Here is an 18296-nt window from a genome sequence, read left to right on the forward strand (position 1 = left end):
TTGGTTTAATTACTATTGGAAAATGCTTGTCATTCCTCTGTAGCATCTGGTCCCCACTGGACCCTCATCATTTCCTTCACCTGCTCCCCCCACCGACCAAACTGTGCAGCTCTCCAACGGCATCCTGGCCCATCCTCACCCTTCTGCCCCCAACCCTCACCTCCTTGTACCCCCAATATGTTTTTCCCAATTAAAAAAAAATTATTAAAAAAAATATCTGCCAAGAAGTTAGCTAGGATTCATAGTCCAATTTACAGTAATAGCAAAAGCTAAAAGCCTAAAAGAATCTCACATGGATCTACAACAGGAGAAGATAAAATAGATGAATAGGACCTTCTAAGAATCAAATCCCTATGCACATCCAAAACTTCTCCAACAGGGTAAAAAGGGAAGCCACAGACTGGGAAAAAGTATTTTGTAATGACATCTCAGATAAGGAACTTATATCCAGATTTTATACAATACTTGAGTACCACAACAAGATAAATAATCCAATCGAAAAATGGGCACAGAATATGAACAGACACTTCACCAAAGAAGACATTCAGATGGCCAACAAGCAAATGAAGAAATGTTAAAAATCCCTAGCTCTAAGAGAGATGCAAATCAAAAAAACAACTATGAGATACCAACTCACTCCAGTAAGAATAGTAAAATTTAACAGACAGCAAACAACAAATGCTGGTGAGATTGTGGAAAAACTGGAACCCTTATTCACTGTTGGTAGGAGTGTAAAATAGTGCAACCACTGTGGAAGGTGGTATGGCGCGTTCTCAAAAAGTTGCAAATAGAAATACCATTTGACCCAGCAATTCCACTACTGGGAATAAACCCCAAAGAGACCACAACTGCCACCCAAACAGATATATGCACACCCATGTTTATCGTGGCTTTGTTCACAATAGCAAGGAGTTGGAAACAACTTAAGTGCCCATCAACAAATAAACGGATAGAGAAGCTGTGGTATATTCACACAGTGGAATACTACGCTGCATTGAAAAACAAGGAACTCATGAAATATTATTCAAAATGGGTGACCCTGGAGGACATTATGCTGAGTGAACTATCTCAGTCACAGAAGGACAAATACTGCATAGTGCTACTGTTGTAAAACAGGACTGACATCGGGGTTGACAGGAGACTGAGAAAGATGGGATAAATAATGTATACTGCATTGAAACAGATGAGGGTGAAAACGGTTTAAAAGGGATAGATATGTGATTAGATATTATTGTCATGACAGGAGTCCAGAACAAAGCCTGCATAGTGGAGTGGAAATGGAGGGAGGGACTGTAAAACAATGAAAGAATTTTTCTTTTACTTTTTAAAAAGAGTGTACTGGGGGGCAGGGGGGCAGGGAGAAAAGTACAACAATGAATGAATGGAAATTTAAAGTGTCTGTAAATTTTCATTAAAATTAGTAATAATAAAAAAGTTGCAAAAAATACAGAATGAAACAAAAGCATAAGATTATAAAAAAAGATTCTCACATGGGATAATAAAGAACAGTATGAAACTTGAAAACTATTAATAAAATACACAGTGAACTCTGCACATTTTAGCAGTCGAGAATAGTATACTTAGCTCTCAGATTATTTACAGGATTGATCTTAATGGCTTTTTTTTTTAGAATTTTATATAGAGTTACACCATGTTCTCCTTATAGTCTCTAAGCATCTTCCAATATGAAAAAAATTTCCAAGTTGGGAAGGTTGGAAAACCACCTGCTAGACAATTTGAACTGAAGAGGCAGAGGGCCTTATTCACACCCTGAGATATGTTGATTATGCTCAAAGACTTCTCTTCAGATATCCAACTTGTAGTCTAACAATTCTTTCCTAAACATTTCAACTTCTACTAATATAACAAGAGAATGTTAAAACATATATTTTTAAATTTTTATTTAATGCTGAGTTGAAACCAACTCATAGCTGACCTTCCAGTGGATTTCAGAGGCTGTAAATCACAGGAGATTACTCATCTTTCTCTGCAGAGCAGCTGATGGATTTGACCTGAATGCCTTTGAGTTGGAAGTTCCTTATCACTAAGGCATCAGAGCTCCCTTAAAACAATATTCTCCCAAATCTTAGGGACCTAGACACCTCTATCTCTTCTTTGACATACCACTATATGGCATAAGACCTTTATTTAACTACACTTGTTGTTGTGTACCAGAGAGTCGGAACTGACCTATAGCTACCCTCTGGAGGGTTTTCAGAGGCAGTTAATCACACGAGAGAATGCCCATCCTTCTCCCATGGAGCAGCTGGTAGCCTTGCACTGTATGCCTTTGGGATTGCAATACAGTGTCTTACCTCTAGTCCACCAGAGCGCCCATTAAGAATTAAGTATCCTTATCACTTAGAAAGTAGAACAAAAAGAATTCTCAATATAAAAGCCACAATTTTAGCTATTTCTTTTTTCATACCTTCATTGTCAAGCCAACTCCTTCAAAGTTTTCATATCTCATTAGATGTTTACATATATAGTCTGATCTTTCCCTTACTACTTTCTTCACTGAAGCAGTTTCCAACAATACCATTAATTATCATGAACAAAATAAAGTTCCCCTTCCTTTCTTTTATTTAAGGCTCTCAGGTATGAAAATACAGTATTCCTTCTTAATACACCTTCCTTTTATGATACATAAGCAGGTGAGGTCACAAATACTAATTTTCCAAGTAGAGCACTCTCTCAAGAGTCCTGGCCTGAAGAAAACATTATATAGTTACTTTGTCTAGAAGACTTTTAACCAGTACCCCCCATCTTTCCTGTAACTTCATTGTTTCCCAACTACCTAATACTTTTTCTCTCAGATTCTTTCAATAGGAATTGTCACATTCAATTAAAAAAATTCTCTAAACTCACAACAGAGCTCACGGAAATGTTCCATACCATTATAATAATAAAGTGAGGTAAGTGGTGGTATATGCCAACCTAACTGTTGCTGTTATGTGCCATCGAGTCGCTTGCGACTCATAGCGACCCTATATACAACAGCTCTAAACTCCGCTCTGTCCTGTGCCAATTGCACTGTCTCTGACACTCCCATCCTGTTACCCCAGTCACTGAATCAATGCACCTCTTAGAGGGCCTTCCCCTCCTGCGCTGACCCTCCACCCTCCCAAGTATGATGTCTCTTTCCAAGGACCGGTCCCTTCATACAACATGTCCAAAGTATGTTAGATGAAGCCTCAGAATCCTTGCCTCCAAGGAGCCACCCGGTTTAACCCTTTCCAGGATGAATCTGTTTTCCTAGCAGTCCATGGTACTCTCAATACTCTTCTCCAGCACCACAGCTCAAAGACATCAATTCTCCTTCTATCCTCCTTGGTTATTGTCCAACTCTCTGATGCATAATAAGTGACAGCAAAGACCATGGCCTGTATCAGATGCACCTTAGTCTCTAGAGAGGCCAACCTAACCAGTATAAATTAATTCAACTTAATCCCCATTTCATTCCTTATACTGTTCTACGAAAAAGGCAGTGCATAAGCTACACTAGTTAATGCTTTTATTAATTACTCATACAGTGAAAATTGTAATAGATATTACTGATATAAGACTATTCATTTGCCAAACTTACCCACAAAGGCTCCAAATTCTATATTATCTCCTTGTGCAGCTTTAGGACAAAGAGTTTCTTGATCTTTGGTTACAGTTTCCAATTGGCTTATGCAACTGGGCTGGGATGGTGTACTAACAAAAAATTTGGCAGAGGGGGATGACAGATGCGGTATGCTATTAGGTGAACTACCTAATTTTTTATTTTTACCATATATCTTTAAGGTGTCTGTCCCATGTACTCTCTGACGCAGTTCTGGAGGAGAAACAGCACTTGGGAATAAGGCACTACAAGAGGAACCAGCCTCTGGAAAATGGAATTCTTTTCTCTGGGGTATTGCAGGTAAATCTTGACCAAATATGCTATTTTGGGGATCTTTTTCATCCTTCATAAAAATATTACAAAGAAAAGGATTATTATTTTCAAGACCCCCTTGAGGAAATGAAGAGCGAAGTGTATTTACAACACTGTGTTTTTTCCACACAGAAGGTCTTAAAGGACCATCTTCAATAAGATTTTGCGTCAGATGTTTGGAAATGCTCAACTCTCGTGTGATTTCATTGTGAACTTTGCTCGCTTCTGAAGCTTTCTGGGCAGTCAGTGTTTTTAAAGTATCTACAGTCAGAGCTGACAGATCTTGTAAATGGCCAATCTGGGAATCTAATGAGTGTAATGATCTTTTTATGTAGTTAACACGATCTCCAACTTCTTTAATCTGAATGCACATCTCCTCCACCCTGGGGAGAGAAAAAAACCCACACAATTACTCCCCCTCTGTGAAAAAGTAATGTTTTAGCTATTCTTTTAATAATCTTAATAAATGATAATGGCAAAATAAACGTGACAGAAAGTATATAAATGCAAACAAGTTAGAGAAAACATAGTCATTGATTTACACAAGGCACACCTGATGCTTAGGAAACCTATCATACAATCATAATGATACATAAAGCTAAAAATTATGACAGCCTATTTATTCTCCTTTTTCTAAGTCAAAGTAACAAAAATATACTAATATAGGTACTTAAATATAGAACTACACTTATCATTACTATGATTACATAAGTATATTCTAAAATAAAGATATTCAGGAAAATGCTTTAAAATAATAACACATGCTAAAATGAACATTAATTCTTTGCACACTGAAGCTAAGTTAAAAATTAAGACTAGATTTTGAAGTATCAGAAATAAAGAATTGAATGTCTACCACTATATGCTGCAAAACTATCACTATATTTCTGACATACAAAAATTGAAGAATGAGACATAAACAGTAAAAATCACTCTAACATGCAATCTAATTAAGCTCTATCAGAACCTTTCAAATGTGACACGAATTCTTTCTTCACTCCCAGTATAGAATTTGTCATCTTTTTCATTAAAATACATCTCAACACACTGTTCTTCAAAATCATGAAGTTTCTTTTGATCTTCTTCTGTTAAGAAGAGTTCTAAAGGGAAAGAAAAGCAATGCCACTTTAGCTTACAAGTTAAGTGAATTATTCAAAGTTTATATGACCTTTACATGAAATGAAACATTTATGTTTTTTTGTTTTCTGTGTTTCTAGGCCACGTCACAAGTCTCTTCTTGACCTGACAGTGTGATGTCAGTAAGATTTTCAAGTACTCCTAATTTCCTTTCTTTTACAACACTTTGTTGTTTCTCATGCATACCTTTTCACCTATCTTGGCAGAAAAAAAATTAAAAACTGAAAGTGTATTGTTGTTATGTGCTGTCGAGTCACTTGCAACTGATAACGACCCTATGTACAACAGCCCTAAACCCTGCTCTATCCTGTGCCAATCGCACTGCCTCTGACACACCCATCCCGATTACCCCAGTCACTGAATCAATCCACCTGATAGAGGGTCTTCCCCTCCTGTACTGTCCCTCCACCCTCCCAAGCATGATGTCTCTCTCCAAGGACCTATCTCTCCTTACAGCATGTCCAAAGTATGTCAGACGAAGCCCCAGAATCCTTGCCTCCAAGGAGCCACCCAGTTTAACCCTCTCCAGGATAAATCTGTTTGTTTTCTTAGCAGTTCATGGTACATTCAATACTCTTCTCCAGCACCACAGCTCAAAGGCATCAATTCTCGTTCTATCCTCCCTAGTCACTGTACAACTCTCTGATGCATAACAAGTGACTGCAAAGACCATGGCCTGTATCAGACGCACCTTAGTCTCCAGAGTGACACCACTGTTCTTCAGTACCCTGGAGAGGTCCCTAACAGCAGACGTCCCATCACAATATGTCTTTTAATTTCCTAGCTGCTGTTGCAAAGTGTTGACTGTGGGGCCAAGCAGACTAAAGTTGTTAACAATCTCAATCTCTTCACCATCCTAATGCTGCCAATTGTTCCAGTGGTGAGAATCTTTATCTTCTTGTCACTGAGCCTCAATCATATTGAAGGCTGCAGTCCTTGACCCTCTGCAGCAAGTGCTACAGGTCCTCAGTTTCAGCAAGCAGGGTTGTGTCATCTGCATAATGCAGACTGCTGACGATTCTTCCACTAATCCTGACGCCACATTTCTTCTCATGGAGTCCAGCCTCTTGCATAATCTGTTCTGCATATAGGTTGAAAAGGTATGGAGACAGGACACATCCCTGTCATACACCCTTCCCAATTTTGAACCATGCAGTGTTTCCTTGCTCTGTTCTAATGACTCTTGGTCCAAGTATAGGTTTCACATTAGCACGATCAGGTGTTCTGGGATTCCCATTCTTCTCAGAGTCAGCCAGAATTTATGATCCACACAGTCAAATGCCTTTGCACAATCAATGAAACACAGATAGACATTCTTCTGGAATTCCCTGCTTTCAGCTAAGATCCATCTAACATCAGCTACAATATCCCTAGTACCACGACCCCTTCTAAATCCTGCACTTCTGGCAGTTCTCTGCTGATGTGCTGTTCCAGTTGTTTTTGGATAATCTTCAGTAGAATCCTGCTTGCATGTGAAACCAATGATATTGTTCTGTAGTTTACACACTCTGTGGGGTCACCCTTCTTTGGGATGGGAACAAATATAGATCTCTTCCAGTCAGTTGGCCAAGTGGTTGTTCTCCAGATTTCTTGGCACAGCTTGGTGAGCACGTCCAGGACAGCATCCATTAGCTAAAATATGTCAACTGGTATACCATCTATTCCTGGGACCTTATATTTTGCTATTTCCTTCAAAGTAGCTTGAACTTCTTCATCACCATAGGCTCTTGCTCATATGTTATTTCATGAAATTCTTCTGTGTCTGCCAATTCCTTTTGATACAGTGACTTTAGTATATTTTTTCCATTTTCTTTAAATACTTCCTGGATCTTTTAATATTCTGCCCAAAGCATCCTTGATTATAGCAACTCGAGGTTTGAATTTGTTCTTCAGTTCCTTGAGCTTAAGAAATGCTGAGCTAGTATTACAGGAAGCAATTTTAAAATCTGGAGGTCTTTGACTGGTGATTAGTCTCATGCGCTATGCAGAATACATATGTATTTACAGAGCAGCAAAGAATGGTTCATAGACTAGCAAAAATATTACCATTTTTGTCATTATAATAAAGATAAAATATTCTGGAAAAAAGTCAATGTTAAATTCAATTTATTAAACTTTTTTTTTTTAAATCTTTAGGGCCAATTTAACATGTTGCTGCATACTTTTAAATTGACGACTGTGCTTAAAAATATGTGGAAAACGGCTACAGCCGTCATTTGAGGCATTAAAGGAAGTCTTTAAAATAACATTCACCAACTAACAAAATTTCAATACACAGGAAGGGGGGGGTAAAATGTGCAACAATGAATAAATGAATCTAATTTTTCTGTTAACTTCTGTTAAAATCACAATTGAAATAAAACACTTCAAGGGGAGCTCTGGTGGCCTAGTGGCAAGAAGCTGCACTATAATCCCAGAGATATGCGGTTCGAATTCACCAGATGCTCTGCCGGAGAAGGAGGGGCCATTTCCTCCTGTACCAGTCAGATACAATTTGACGGTACACACACATACACACACACAATAATAAAATTAAAAAAAAAAACCAAAAAAACACTTCATTAAAAAAATCAATACACAGACTATAGTGAAACATCCAAAGTAATAAAATGTAAAACATTTGCCTCGGCAGGTTTTTACTTACTTGGTCCATCTGAAGTCTTATCCTTTTTTCTTCTTTTACATATACAGCAAAACAAAGAAACAATATGACTAAGAATGATAAGAGGTGGAGGCAGAACTGGTTTCTCATGATAAGCCATAATGAAATGATAGCGTTGGTACTTCCACACAATATTGGAAATTGCCTTCACTTGAAAATACACATTGCTTGAATGGGGGGAAAAATAGGACAAACTTAGCTAATTATATTTTAAAGCTTCAAATAAAAATTATTGCTATTTTATTCTAAACATTGATTCAAAGAATAAACTACCAATGAATAAACTACCAATAAGTAAGACTAAAAGTCAAATGAGAAACTTGTAGTAATATATGTAATAAGTGAAAGGCAAAAAGCTTTTGACACATTAAATCTTAACCAAAACCTACAAAAAAAAATAGACAAGACAACATACCTAATGATTTAAAAATTATTCAAGACTAGGGACTTCTGGTGGCCTAGTTTTTAAAGAATTGAACTGCGAACCCAAAGTCATGCAGTTCAAATCCACCAGATGTTTCATAGGAGAAAGACTGGCAGTCTATTCCTGTGCAATTTATAGCCTCTGAAACCTACTGAAGGTCCAGCTATGAGCTGGTTCTGAATCAATGGTAAACAACAATATAAGAAAATATTTATTTTTAACAGTTACTAGGGATAGGAATGGAAGATGAGAGTAAAAATAGATGTTGGTGAAGAGAAAGGTAGTATGTAATAAGAGGCTGAGCAAATAGTGATATTAATTAATTACATTAATGAATTATAATTGTTATAAAAAAATCACTGATCCATAAATTGTCATTCACCAAAAAGCCCAAGAAAATGTTAACTTCAAGTAATAGTATATAAACTCCAAAAGACAGTTCCAAAATATTTGAAAATATTTAAATCTCAAATAAAAGTAAAATAAAATAATAAATCATAAAAAGCCCCTCAAACTCATTGTGGTTGAGTCAGAACGGACTCATAGATGACCTCTAATGGGTTGTCAAAGGCTGTAAATTGCACAGATGAGACTATCCATTGTTCTCAGGTGGGACAGCTGCTGGAATCGAACTGCCTGCTTCTGGACTGGCAGCGCAACTCTACACCTATTAGATAACCAAAACTTCTTTAAAAATAGTAATAAAAAGAAATACAAGAGTTTTAAATCCCCAAGTAGTTTATATTAAGCTCTACGGAATCACAGAATCAAGAGGCTCAAATACAACATAATGTTAAAAAAAAAAAAAAAGGAGGCTCTAGAAGACATACTTTTAAAATACAAAATTTTGTTTTAGATGATAAAAAAATTTCAGTGCCATAAACAACCCAATAAATGGTACATTTTAAAAAGGTCCTTTTATGTATTATCAACCTTTAAAAAATGCAGTTATACTCAGTGTTGGACAGGAAATTGGGACTGTAGGCCCATTTTAGTGAGCTGTAGGGGTGCAGTCTGTAAAGAGCTGTGCAGCTGCCCGAAAAGCAGCACTTCTCGGTTTGTCTGAATTCACCAGTGGCTTCTTCAGGGGAAGGATAGACAACTTCCTTCTGGGCAGTTCACAGCCTCAAGAAAATCCACTGGGTGTTTCCGAAGATATGCTAAATACAATCCCAAAAGAACCAATCTGTCTTAATACAAAATGTTGCTGAGAGGCAACTTTGGTGAAACTTATTCTCACATCGTTTGGGCACATTATCAGGAGGCGTCAGTGCCTGGAAAAGTGACAAATGGGTGAAGAAAAGATCTTCCATGAGGTAGACTGTCACAGTGACTCCCAACAATGGGGTTACACATAATAGAGATTTTGAGTATGGGGCAAGATCACCCAGTGTTGCTTTGAGCTGGAGCTGACTCAATGGTACCTAACAACCATATCTGTTATATTATCTCATTACAATAAGTAAATGAATAAAATTCTTACTTGAAAAATGCAATAAGAAGATTAACCATAATGATATACTGTACAAAGAGGTAGACTGCTTGAAGAAATGGAGTTAACCAAGTTCCAGGACCACAGATGTGTGGGACAGCAGAATCATTTGCACACACTGAAAAAAAAGAAAATATACCTAGTTTTTAGCTATTGTTTATTACAGATAATTTTACATATATCTGACTTATCAACAACTCTGAAATGTCCTTTTAATATTATGTAAACTTGCCCTCACTTTGGAAAAAACTGAACCAATATATCTAATCTTGCAACATATCTTTCCTCACAATCACCTTCAATTAGAAAAGTTTAGAGCTTTTTCTAGCAATAAAGCTAAGCAAGAACCACACCTCAATTCATATGTGAATTCAACTTAATAAATTTACTAATGGATTTAATTTGTAATCTGGGGACTGCTTGTATTACTAAATTTTGATTATATACAAATCTGTGTTTCACATATGCCACCAAATGTTTCAGGGCAGACAGAAATATGAATGCCAACTCTAAAGTATTCTAACATAGATTTTTTTTAACAGGAAGATTTTTGAAGGATTTAAGTACTATCTATTCTAGCCCTCTATTTGGGTAGGTCCTTATTCATTGTCCAGAGACAATGAATCGGGATGACAGAAAAAAAGTGATGCTTTTGAACTGTGGTGGTGAAGAGATCAAACATATCTTGGAGAAAGTGCTGCCACAATGCTCTTTGAAGCAAAAATGATGAAGCTTTGCCTCACATACTTCAGGTATGTTGTTAGGAGAGGCTACTCCTTGGAGAGTAGGATATGATGTTTGGAAAGACAGAGTGTCAGCAAAGGAGAGGTGGATTGACATGGTGACTGCTCAATGAGCTCTGGAGTGTCAGAAGTATAAAGATAGCATAGGATAGGACATGGTTCAGATCTGTTGTTCATAGGGTGGTGTTCAACTCAGTAACTCTTAACAATAATTTGGGCAGGGGAGGTGCATTCCCAATCTAAAGGCAAACAGTGTAGAAGGAAGATGAGCAATGTCCTCCTATGCAATTTATTGCCTTTGAAAACCTACTGTAGGGTCAGCTACGAGTTAGTTCTAACTCAACAGTAATAAGTGTTTCATCAACTACCATCCTTTAAAACAGGGTACAGCATGAAAAGCATTTTAAAGCCTAAAATCCTGGGTCAGACATATTAACACTCGTATGTGAAAAATGTTTTAAAGATGTAAGAAAAGAGCAAAAGTCAGAAAATTTTAAAAGGTAAAGATTACTGAGTTAATCTTACTAAATCATGGCTGATGAAGATGCTAAAAGTGCCATTTAAATGTAGTGATTAGGTATTAACTCCATGCTTTCTATTACCATAAACTAGAATGTTTCTGAAGCCTGAGACTGGAAGACAAGGGAAGAGCTGAGCTCTGATGGTGAAATTCATAAGGAGTTGTGTTGTGAGTCTAAAGTCTAGGCCCCTATGGTGGCTTGAACTTACCAGTAGCTCTGAGGGATAAAAATGGGTACTTTCCTACTGTGTGCATGACAACCTGCCATGAGATTTACAAATTCCTGAAAACCTGCTGAAAGGTGAGCTATGAGTCAGTTCTGACTCAATGGCATGAATGGAGCTATAATTATAGGAATAAAGTAAACCTAATTTAAGTAAGATCAGAATTAAAGAATTATTGACAAGCTTTATTTGAATATATTGTAGCTAATACCTGTGCATACTAATTATTATGAACTATAACAAGTTATAATTATGGTTTTATCATTCCTTTAAAACAGTTCTACAGGCAAATTAGGTAGCTCTGGTGGCCTAATGGTTACAAGCTCTGTTGCCAACCCAAAGGCACACATTTTAAATTAATCAGTTGCTCCATGGGAGAAAGATGGGCAATTAATTACCTCTCATGTGATTTACTGCCTCTGAAAACCTGCTGAAGAGTTAACTATGTGTTGGTTCCAACTCAGTGGTACATAACAATAACAGCAAATTAATGTAGTTTCTTAAAAACTTTCATTAATCTATTTCCATTGTATTCTGAGAAAAGGGAGAAGTAAGATCCAAGAAAGTGAATGAAGTAAAATGTAAAAACCAAAATAAACACAAGAATTACAAGGAGTTCCCAGGTTATGGACATCCAGCTTATATACAACTTGTACTTATGAAAGCCAGTATTTGTAACATCGTTAGTTTGGAAATATTTAATGGTTTTATGTACAGAATGGTACAGTAAGACAAACATGTGACTGATGTTAGATACCAACTACTAATTGTTCTGATCTACATAAAAATTAAACTACCTACAGAATAAATTAAAGATAGATTTAGGCGCTAACTCAGGAATAATTCAGGATATGCTTGTACCAAATTAGTCACACCCACATAAAAGTAGGGGACACTAAAAGCCTAGTTTGCTGTAACGTAATCCAGGAAGTTATTAAACATAAATTTTTACCAAGCTAATCAATACCTTATTATTTTAACCACTGTGTGATATCAACAATTTTCTCTCTATATTGCTACTACTTGAGCTAATTACCTACAGAATAAGTGTAGGGTAAGCAGTTGAGAGTATGTTTGGAAATGAAGTGCTTCAAAGTGATGTAAAATATAAAGAAAGATTCAATAACTCAGTTGTAGAGGTCAGTAGAAAAGCACTTCTGAAAGTTGTTACCATGGCCTATGCTCTGAAGCTATCCGGCATCATAAATGAAGACAGTATAGGAGTTAGAGGAGTATAATATTACTATGTAACAGACAGAATATTCTTGGAAATCTTTTAAGAAATATATTAATGGGAAGTGCATGGACAAGCAGGGATGATGAGCTATATTTACTGTGGTAATCTCATCTATTACAGAATGGATTTACACTTCAAGTATTTGAACAAATTTGATAATCTCTACAGAATTCAACAGGCTGCAAGCTTTTCTAGATTCTACAGTCTTTTTCGTAAACATTGTAAACATGCTAGATGCTGTCTACCCTGCTAGGTCTCATCACACTCTAGTCCCCGTGCCAAGAACTGTCTCAGTGAAGGGGAGGTTGAAGGCAATCTGAGCAACAATGAGATGCAAAGACAAGTTCAACAGGGAATTTCTAGTAAGATAATTCTTCCCTCTTAAGAGAATTAGAAAAATGTAGTACTTTCCCCACTTAAATATTAATAACAGAATCTTACAATCACAGAGGAAACTGGTCAGCCTTAGACACTGCACTATGAACTAGTGAAATGAAGAACTCTTAACTTCCTACGTGAACTAAAAAACCACGCTTATAGTTCAAAGTAACTCTACAAAGAATTTTATTACTTGTAGCAGGACACTTCCAGTAAAAATAAAAATACTTTTAAACAATTTCTGTTAAGTCTCTTGTGGGGTTAACTAATGTACTACTAAGGATGACTTGGTTGGTAAGTATATTATTTCTGAATACATGCATTACGATAATACAAAATAATTTTAAAATATAAAACCACCATGAATTATGAATACATAAGCATTTGTAAAACTAAATCCTTACCATCAATTTCATATGCATAAACTTCACCAAAAATCATCCAGTATGGATTGAAAACTATATCTTTAGCAAGTGACCAAGAAGGTTGTTCTTGAGGATACAGTATTGCCTTTCTGGGAACACCAAAACTAAGTAATACAAGAGCCATAATCACTACAATGTAGAACATATTGGCCACCTGTTTAAAAAAAAAATTAATATCGTTAAAATACATACAAATTTTAAAACTATTACAATTTCGCATCTAAATTTTTTTCTAATATGCTAACAGATAATTAGTCTTGCAATTTGTTATCTCTAATAACTGAAATCCAGGAAACTGTTATGACTACATAAACTTTAATATGCAAGAAATTATGTAAACACGATCTGTAAACTAAGCAAGTAATCGGCTTTCAACTATTTAATGAACCATATTTAAAGGAGAATATGCGTATGTATGAAGTAAATGGAAATTTTCAAGCAGCACAGAAAAATGGGCATATCAGAAGGGAATAATTTCCATAGCCTCAACTTTCTTAACATGCTTTCCTTAAACTGATCTTTGGTTGTGGTCGAGGTGCAATTTCTCTTTTTTACCTTTTGTTTTCTAACTCTCCTTTGCCAACTCACAAAAGACTTTTCACATACACTGAAAACTACCTATGTTGCCCTGATCAGGCCTCAACGTACAAGAGCAACAAATGGAATTATCAGTACAAGTGCAGCAAAAGTAAACAACAGCATTAAAAAAAATAAAAACCACACTAAAATCAACTCATTGCTGCTGAGTTGGAACCAACTCATAGCTGGCCCTCCATCAGGTTTTAGAGGCTGTAAATGGAATGGGGGGGGGCGACACGGACACTGCTCATCTTTCTCCCATGGAGCTGCTGGTGGACACAAATGAGCAAAGAAGCCTGGTCTTTGCCGTTAGCAGCACAATTCTCTACTGACTACCCAACAGAGCTCCCTGAAAGCAACAACTTAAATTTTTGTTGCAATTCTTCAACAAAACGTAACAATTCTACTTAAGCTATCACCTACTAATTGCTGAGCAAAAAAGGTAATTTTATATTTTATTCATGAACTCAAAGAATTTAGTGGCATGCTACAATGAAATTTTCATTGCTATCTACTTATATTGGTATACAAATTGTTAGCATTGATATAAAAGTAGAATGTTGTCTTAACTCTCGAAATATTCATTCACATAATAATCTGGAGGGGGGAAGCCTCTTGAAGACAAAAAGACATTACATTCTTGGTACATCTATATATTTTTTTTAATTTTTATTTATTTATTTTATATGTGTACCATCAAATTGGATCTGACTGGTACAGGAGGCAATTGTTCCTCCTTCTTCAGCAGAGCATCTGGTGGATTTGAACCGTGTACCTCTGGGATTGCAGTGCAGTGTCCTGTCACTAGGCCACCAGAGCTCATCATATATTTTAAAAGTTAAATATGCTCACAAAATTTTAACATAATCATGTTCTGATCTATTGTAAACTAACAATATTACAAGGATAAAATCTAAAAGTAATTATGGTATTTTCATGATTTTTTAAGAAATGATATATAATAAAAGTAACAGGAGGAACATGAAAGGAGTTATGGACATAGTAAGTCTAGAGTGGACAAAGTACTTTTATATGGACATAAAGGTAGAAAGAAAAGCTATGGAAGAGACCTGAGTGTCAAATGTCAACTCAGATAAAAAGTTGTTTACGTTTAAAATTCTAAGCCAATGAATTATCTTTTTAGTTGATGAGCACAGGTCAAATAAGGCCTACAATAGGCATTAAGTTAAAATGTTTGATAAGGAAAAATGTAAAAAAAAAAAATTCTGGGCTAAACTTGCTCTTGTTGGATTTTAAATCCCTTCTCTTGTACTTCATCCAAAAAATCACCAAATAGGAAATGGTTCCAGCTGAAATAACTGCACTGGCCTCTGCTAGAGATGTCTCCTGCCAAAAAGAAGGCAACCAAGAAGGAGGATGGTGGCACAGAGAAGAGTAAGGCTACAGGGCCTCGGTCTCAGAGCTAATCAATAAGGCTGCTGCCACTTCCAAAGAGCGCAATGGTCTGTCCCTGGCAGCGCTTAAGAAAATGTTGGCGGCCAGCCGCTATGACATGGAGAACAACAACAGCCGTATCAAGTTGGGGCTGGAGACTGGTGAGCAAGGGCACCCAGTCCAGACCAAGGGCACCAGTGCCTACCGCTCCTTTAAGCTCAAAAAAAAGGCCACCTCTGGTGAGGCTAAGCTCAAAGCCAAGAAGGCTGGAGCCAAAAAGGCCAAAAAAGCCCATGGGGGCCATGCCTAAAAAACCCAAGAAGGCAGCAGGGATCAAAAAAAGTAGTGAAGAAGACCAAGAAGGCAAAGCAGCCTGAAACGGCAGGTTTGTTAAAAACGTGGCCCACAGCCTAAAGAAAGCTAAGGCTGCTGCCAAGCTGAGAAAGGCAACAAAGGTTTCCACACCAAAATTTGTAAAGCCAAAAGCCTAAGGCAGCAAAACCTAAACCTCAGAGGCTAAGAAGACAGCTCCTAAAAAGAAGTAGGAAGCTGACCTGTAACAAATACACAACCCCAGTGGCAGAGCCACCCCCCCAAGAAAAAAAATCTGGGGGGAATAAAGATAAAACATTATGTATGGAATCTAAGTGTCTGTAATTTAAAGGCTTAATTAAAAAGGCTAAAATAAAACTCAAGAATGCACAGAAATAGCCAAATTTATTGCAAACTATGGTGATTCACAGAGGCCTCTAGATTTCATCTTTTAATATAAAATCTAATTAGATGTAAACAAAATTAAAAATATGAATAGTTTCCCCATCTCTAAAATGACAATTTCTGCCTTGAGCATTTAAAGTGTATGCAAAATTTAGAGCATAACATGTTTGATCTCAATATAAAAGATACCATGTTCTTGCTGAAAGCTACCTTTACAGAATTTGTTACCAGCTCAAAACTGTTCATATTTTTAAAGGCAATTTATCGTATTTTTCTGTTAATATCACTTTTTTCTGTTCACATGTGTCTCTGGTATATTTCACTGTCATTTCCTTGAGGATCTTATTAATCTCTGTAGCCTTAGTTTAGTATGAAATTTAACACAGAGCAGATAAACAATGATACTACTATTAAGTTGCTCTAAAATTCTAAAAGCTCACCTTCATTTAATCAGATAACCAGAAAATTTAGGTTTTGAAATAAAAAACTAACAATCTGCCTCTTAGGCTGATAAGAATAATACTGTATATATAAACAACAAAAAAAATTTAGATGTGCTAGACTTAGCTTTTAAAAACTAATTGAGAAATCAATGAAGGAAGGGGAAAAAAATTGCTAAAGAAAAAAACCAGATTGTATTTCCAGTTAGTGTGGATTATTTGCAGGGTACATTAAGGATGGAATCTTATAGGAATCTACAAGGGTATATTAGGGTTGACCAATAAAAGCATTTTGGGAAAATTTTCCCAAAGTATTCCTACAGTGCTAAATTTGACTAGCTGCTTTCAATACACATGCACTGTGAAGAGTTATTCCAAAGTGTTAAGGAAGGACAAGAAAATGCCAATTTATTATTCTAAAAAATTTAAAATCCAATAGGATGAGAAGGCCTCAGAGTTTCTTCCATATTTCTTTCTCTAAAAATTTGTTCAAAGTTCAGACTGCCCAAATTTCATTGCCCTATCTAGCTTTATTTTCTACTGTCACCCTATAGAGTGCAGTGAATCTTTTCTTCTCCTTTGCCTTTGCAATGACCTTTTGCTTTCCCCCTGGATAACTCTGATGTAACTCCACAGCTCATCTAATCTTTGATCATTAGTGTTCAGTGCCTTACACCTAATCTTGAGATGGTATTCTAAATTCAGAAGGGATACACTCAAACGCCTTATTCTGGTTCCTGTGGATTAACTTTGACTTTACAGTTTGAACGTGCACTTGAGTAACTGGTCATCTCTGGCACAGTTAACACCTAGCCTAGTTCTGACTGCTGACATTGATTTTCTCCAACAATTTTTCCCACATATGTAGTCAAGTTGATTTCTGTGTATTCCAATTGGTGTATACATGCCATTTATTTGTTTTTAAAAAGGTTATCTGCAATGAATAAATCATTATACAAAATTCAATCATTTGATCTCCAGTCTCATTTCTGCAATCAAGTCCAAAAATTTCTATCAGTCTCTGTTTCAAATTTTCATATTCCAATCACCATTTGTTATATATTTGGCATATTGTTAGGAGAGGCTGGTCCAGGTCCAGGGAGGACATTATGTTTGGGAAAGATGAAGAACTAGTGAAAGAGAAGAAGACCTTTAATGAAATGGATTGACATAGTGACAGTAACAATGGGCTAGATGAAGAATTAATAGAAATCTTACTGTAAAATCTTTCACTAAGGGTACCATTTGAAGAGTCAATTTATCAAAATACGTTAAGTCTTGTGTACTCTTAGGTTTTTTTTTCTACTTGAAATAAATGGTTTAATAGGCAGTGTGATATATATTAGCAATATAAAAGTAACTAAATAAAATGAAACAAAGACATCATCTAAATAGTTTCTATGTAGTTCAGAGGAGAAACAACAACAAATGCAAGGGTCTAACTGCGCAGAATTTATAGCTCTAATTAAGGATATTAATCTTTCAGGAACAAAGTAAAACTCATTAAAATACTTTTTATAAAGAGGAAGTGGTATATTCAGGTAAGCATTTTGAAATATTCTAGATATGGACTGAAGATAGGTGAAAGGGTTTGTAAGAAAGGAGATTCTAGATTATTACAGATGGCTGCTGCTGCTGCTGCTTTGGTGTAGGATGGTATACTGTTAAGGAGGAAAAAAGTACACAAATTGGAATCTATAAGTTTGTATTTTCCCATTCTGATTCTAACAATTCCTTTTAAATAGCATCAAAAAGTTAAATCATTTCATGATAAAACCTTTTTTCTTAACATCAAATAGATTTCCTCACAAATGTTAATACTTTCCCTACACCCAGGAGAAGATAAAATAGATGAATGGGACCTTCTAAGACTCAAATCCCTATGCACATCCAAAAACCTCTCTAACAGGTTAGAAAGGGAAGCCACAGACTGGGAAAAAGTATTTGGTAATGACATCTCAGATAAGGAACTTATATCCAGAATTTATAAAATACTTGAGCACC

General features: G+C 36.2%; 1 protein-coding gene across 1 annotated transcript in view; it reads right to left on the reverse strand.

Annotated features, from left to right (window-relative positions):
- The window catches only part of TRPM7 (transient receptor potential cation channel, subfamily M, member 7), a 160006-nt gene that overhangs the window by 31617 nt on the left and 110093 nt on the right, over positions 1–18296 (reverse strand). The window contains 5 exon segments of the mRNA XM_006895330.1: positions 3587–4302; positions 4887–5019; positions 7701–7885; positions 9626–9752; positions 13141–13315. Of these exon segments, the coding sequence (XP_006895392.1) occupies positions 3587–4302; positions 4887–5019; positions 7701–7885; positions 9626–9752; positions 13141–13315 (1336 nt within the window).

The sequence above is a fragment of the Elephantulus edwardii genome, unplaced genomic scaffold, assembly GCF_000299155.1.
Source record: "Elephantulus edwardii isolate Elephantulus edwardi_28Jun2011 unplaced genomic scaffold, EleEdw1.0 scaffold00164, whole genome shotgun sequence".
Classification (NCBI taxonomy): domain Eukaryota; kingdom Metazoa; phylum Chordata; class Mammalia; order Macroscelidea; family Macroscelididae; genus Elephantulus; species Elephantulus edwardii.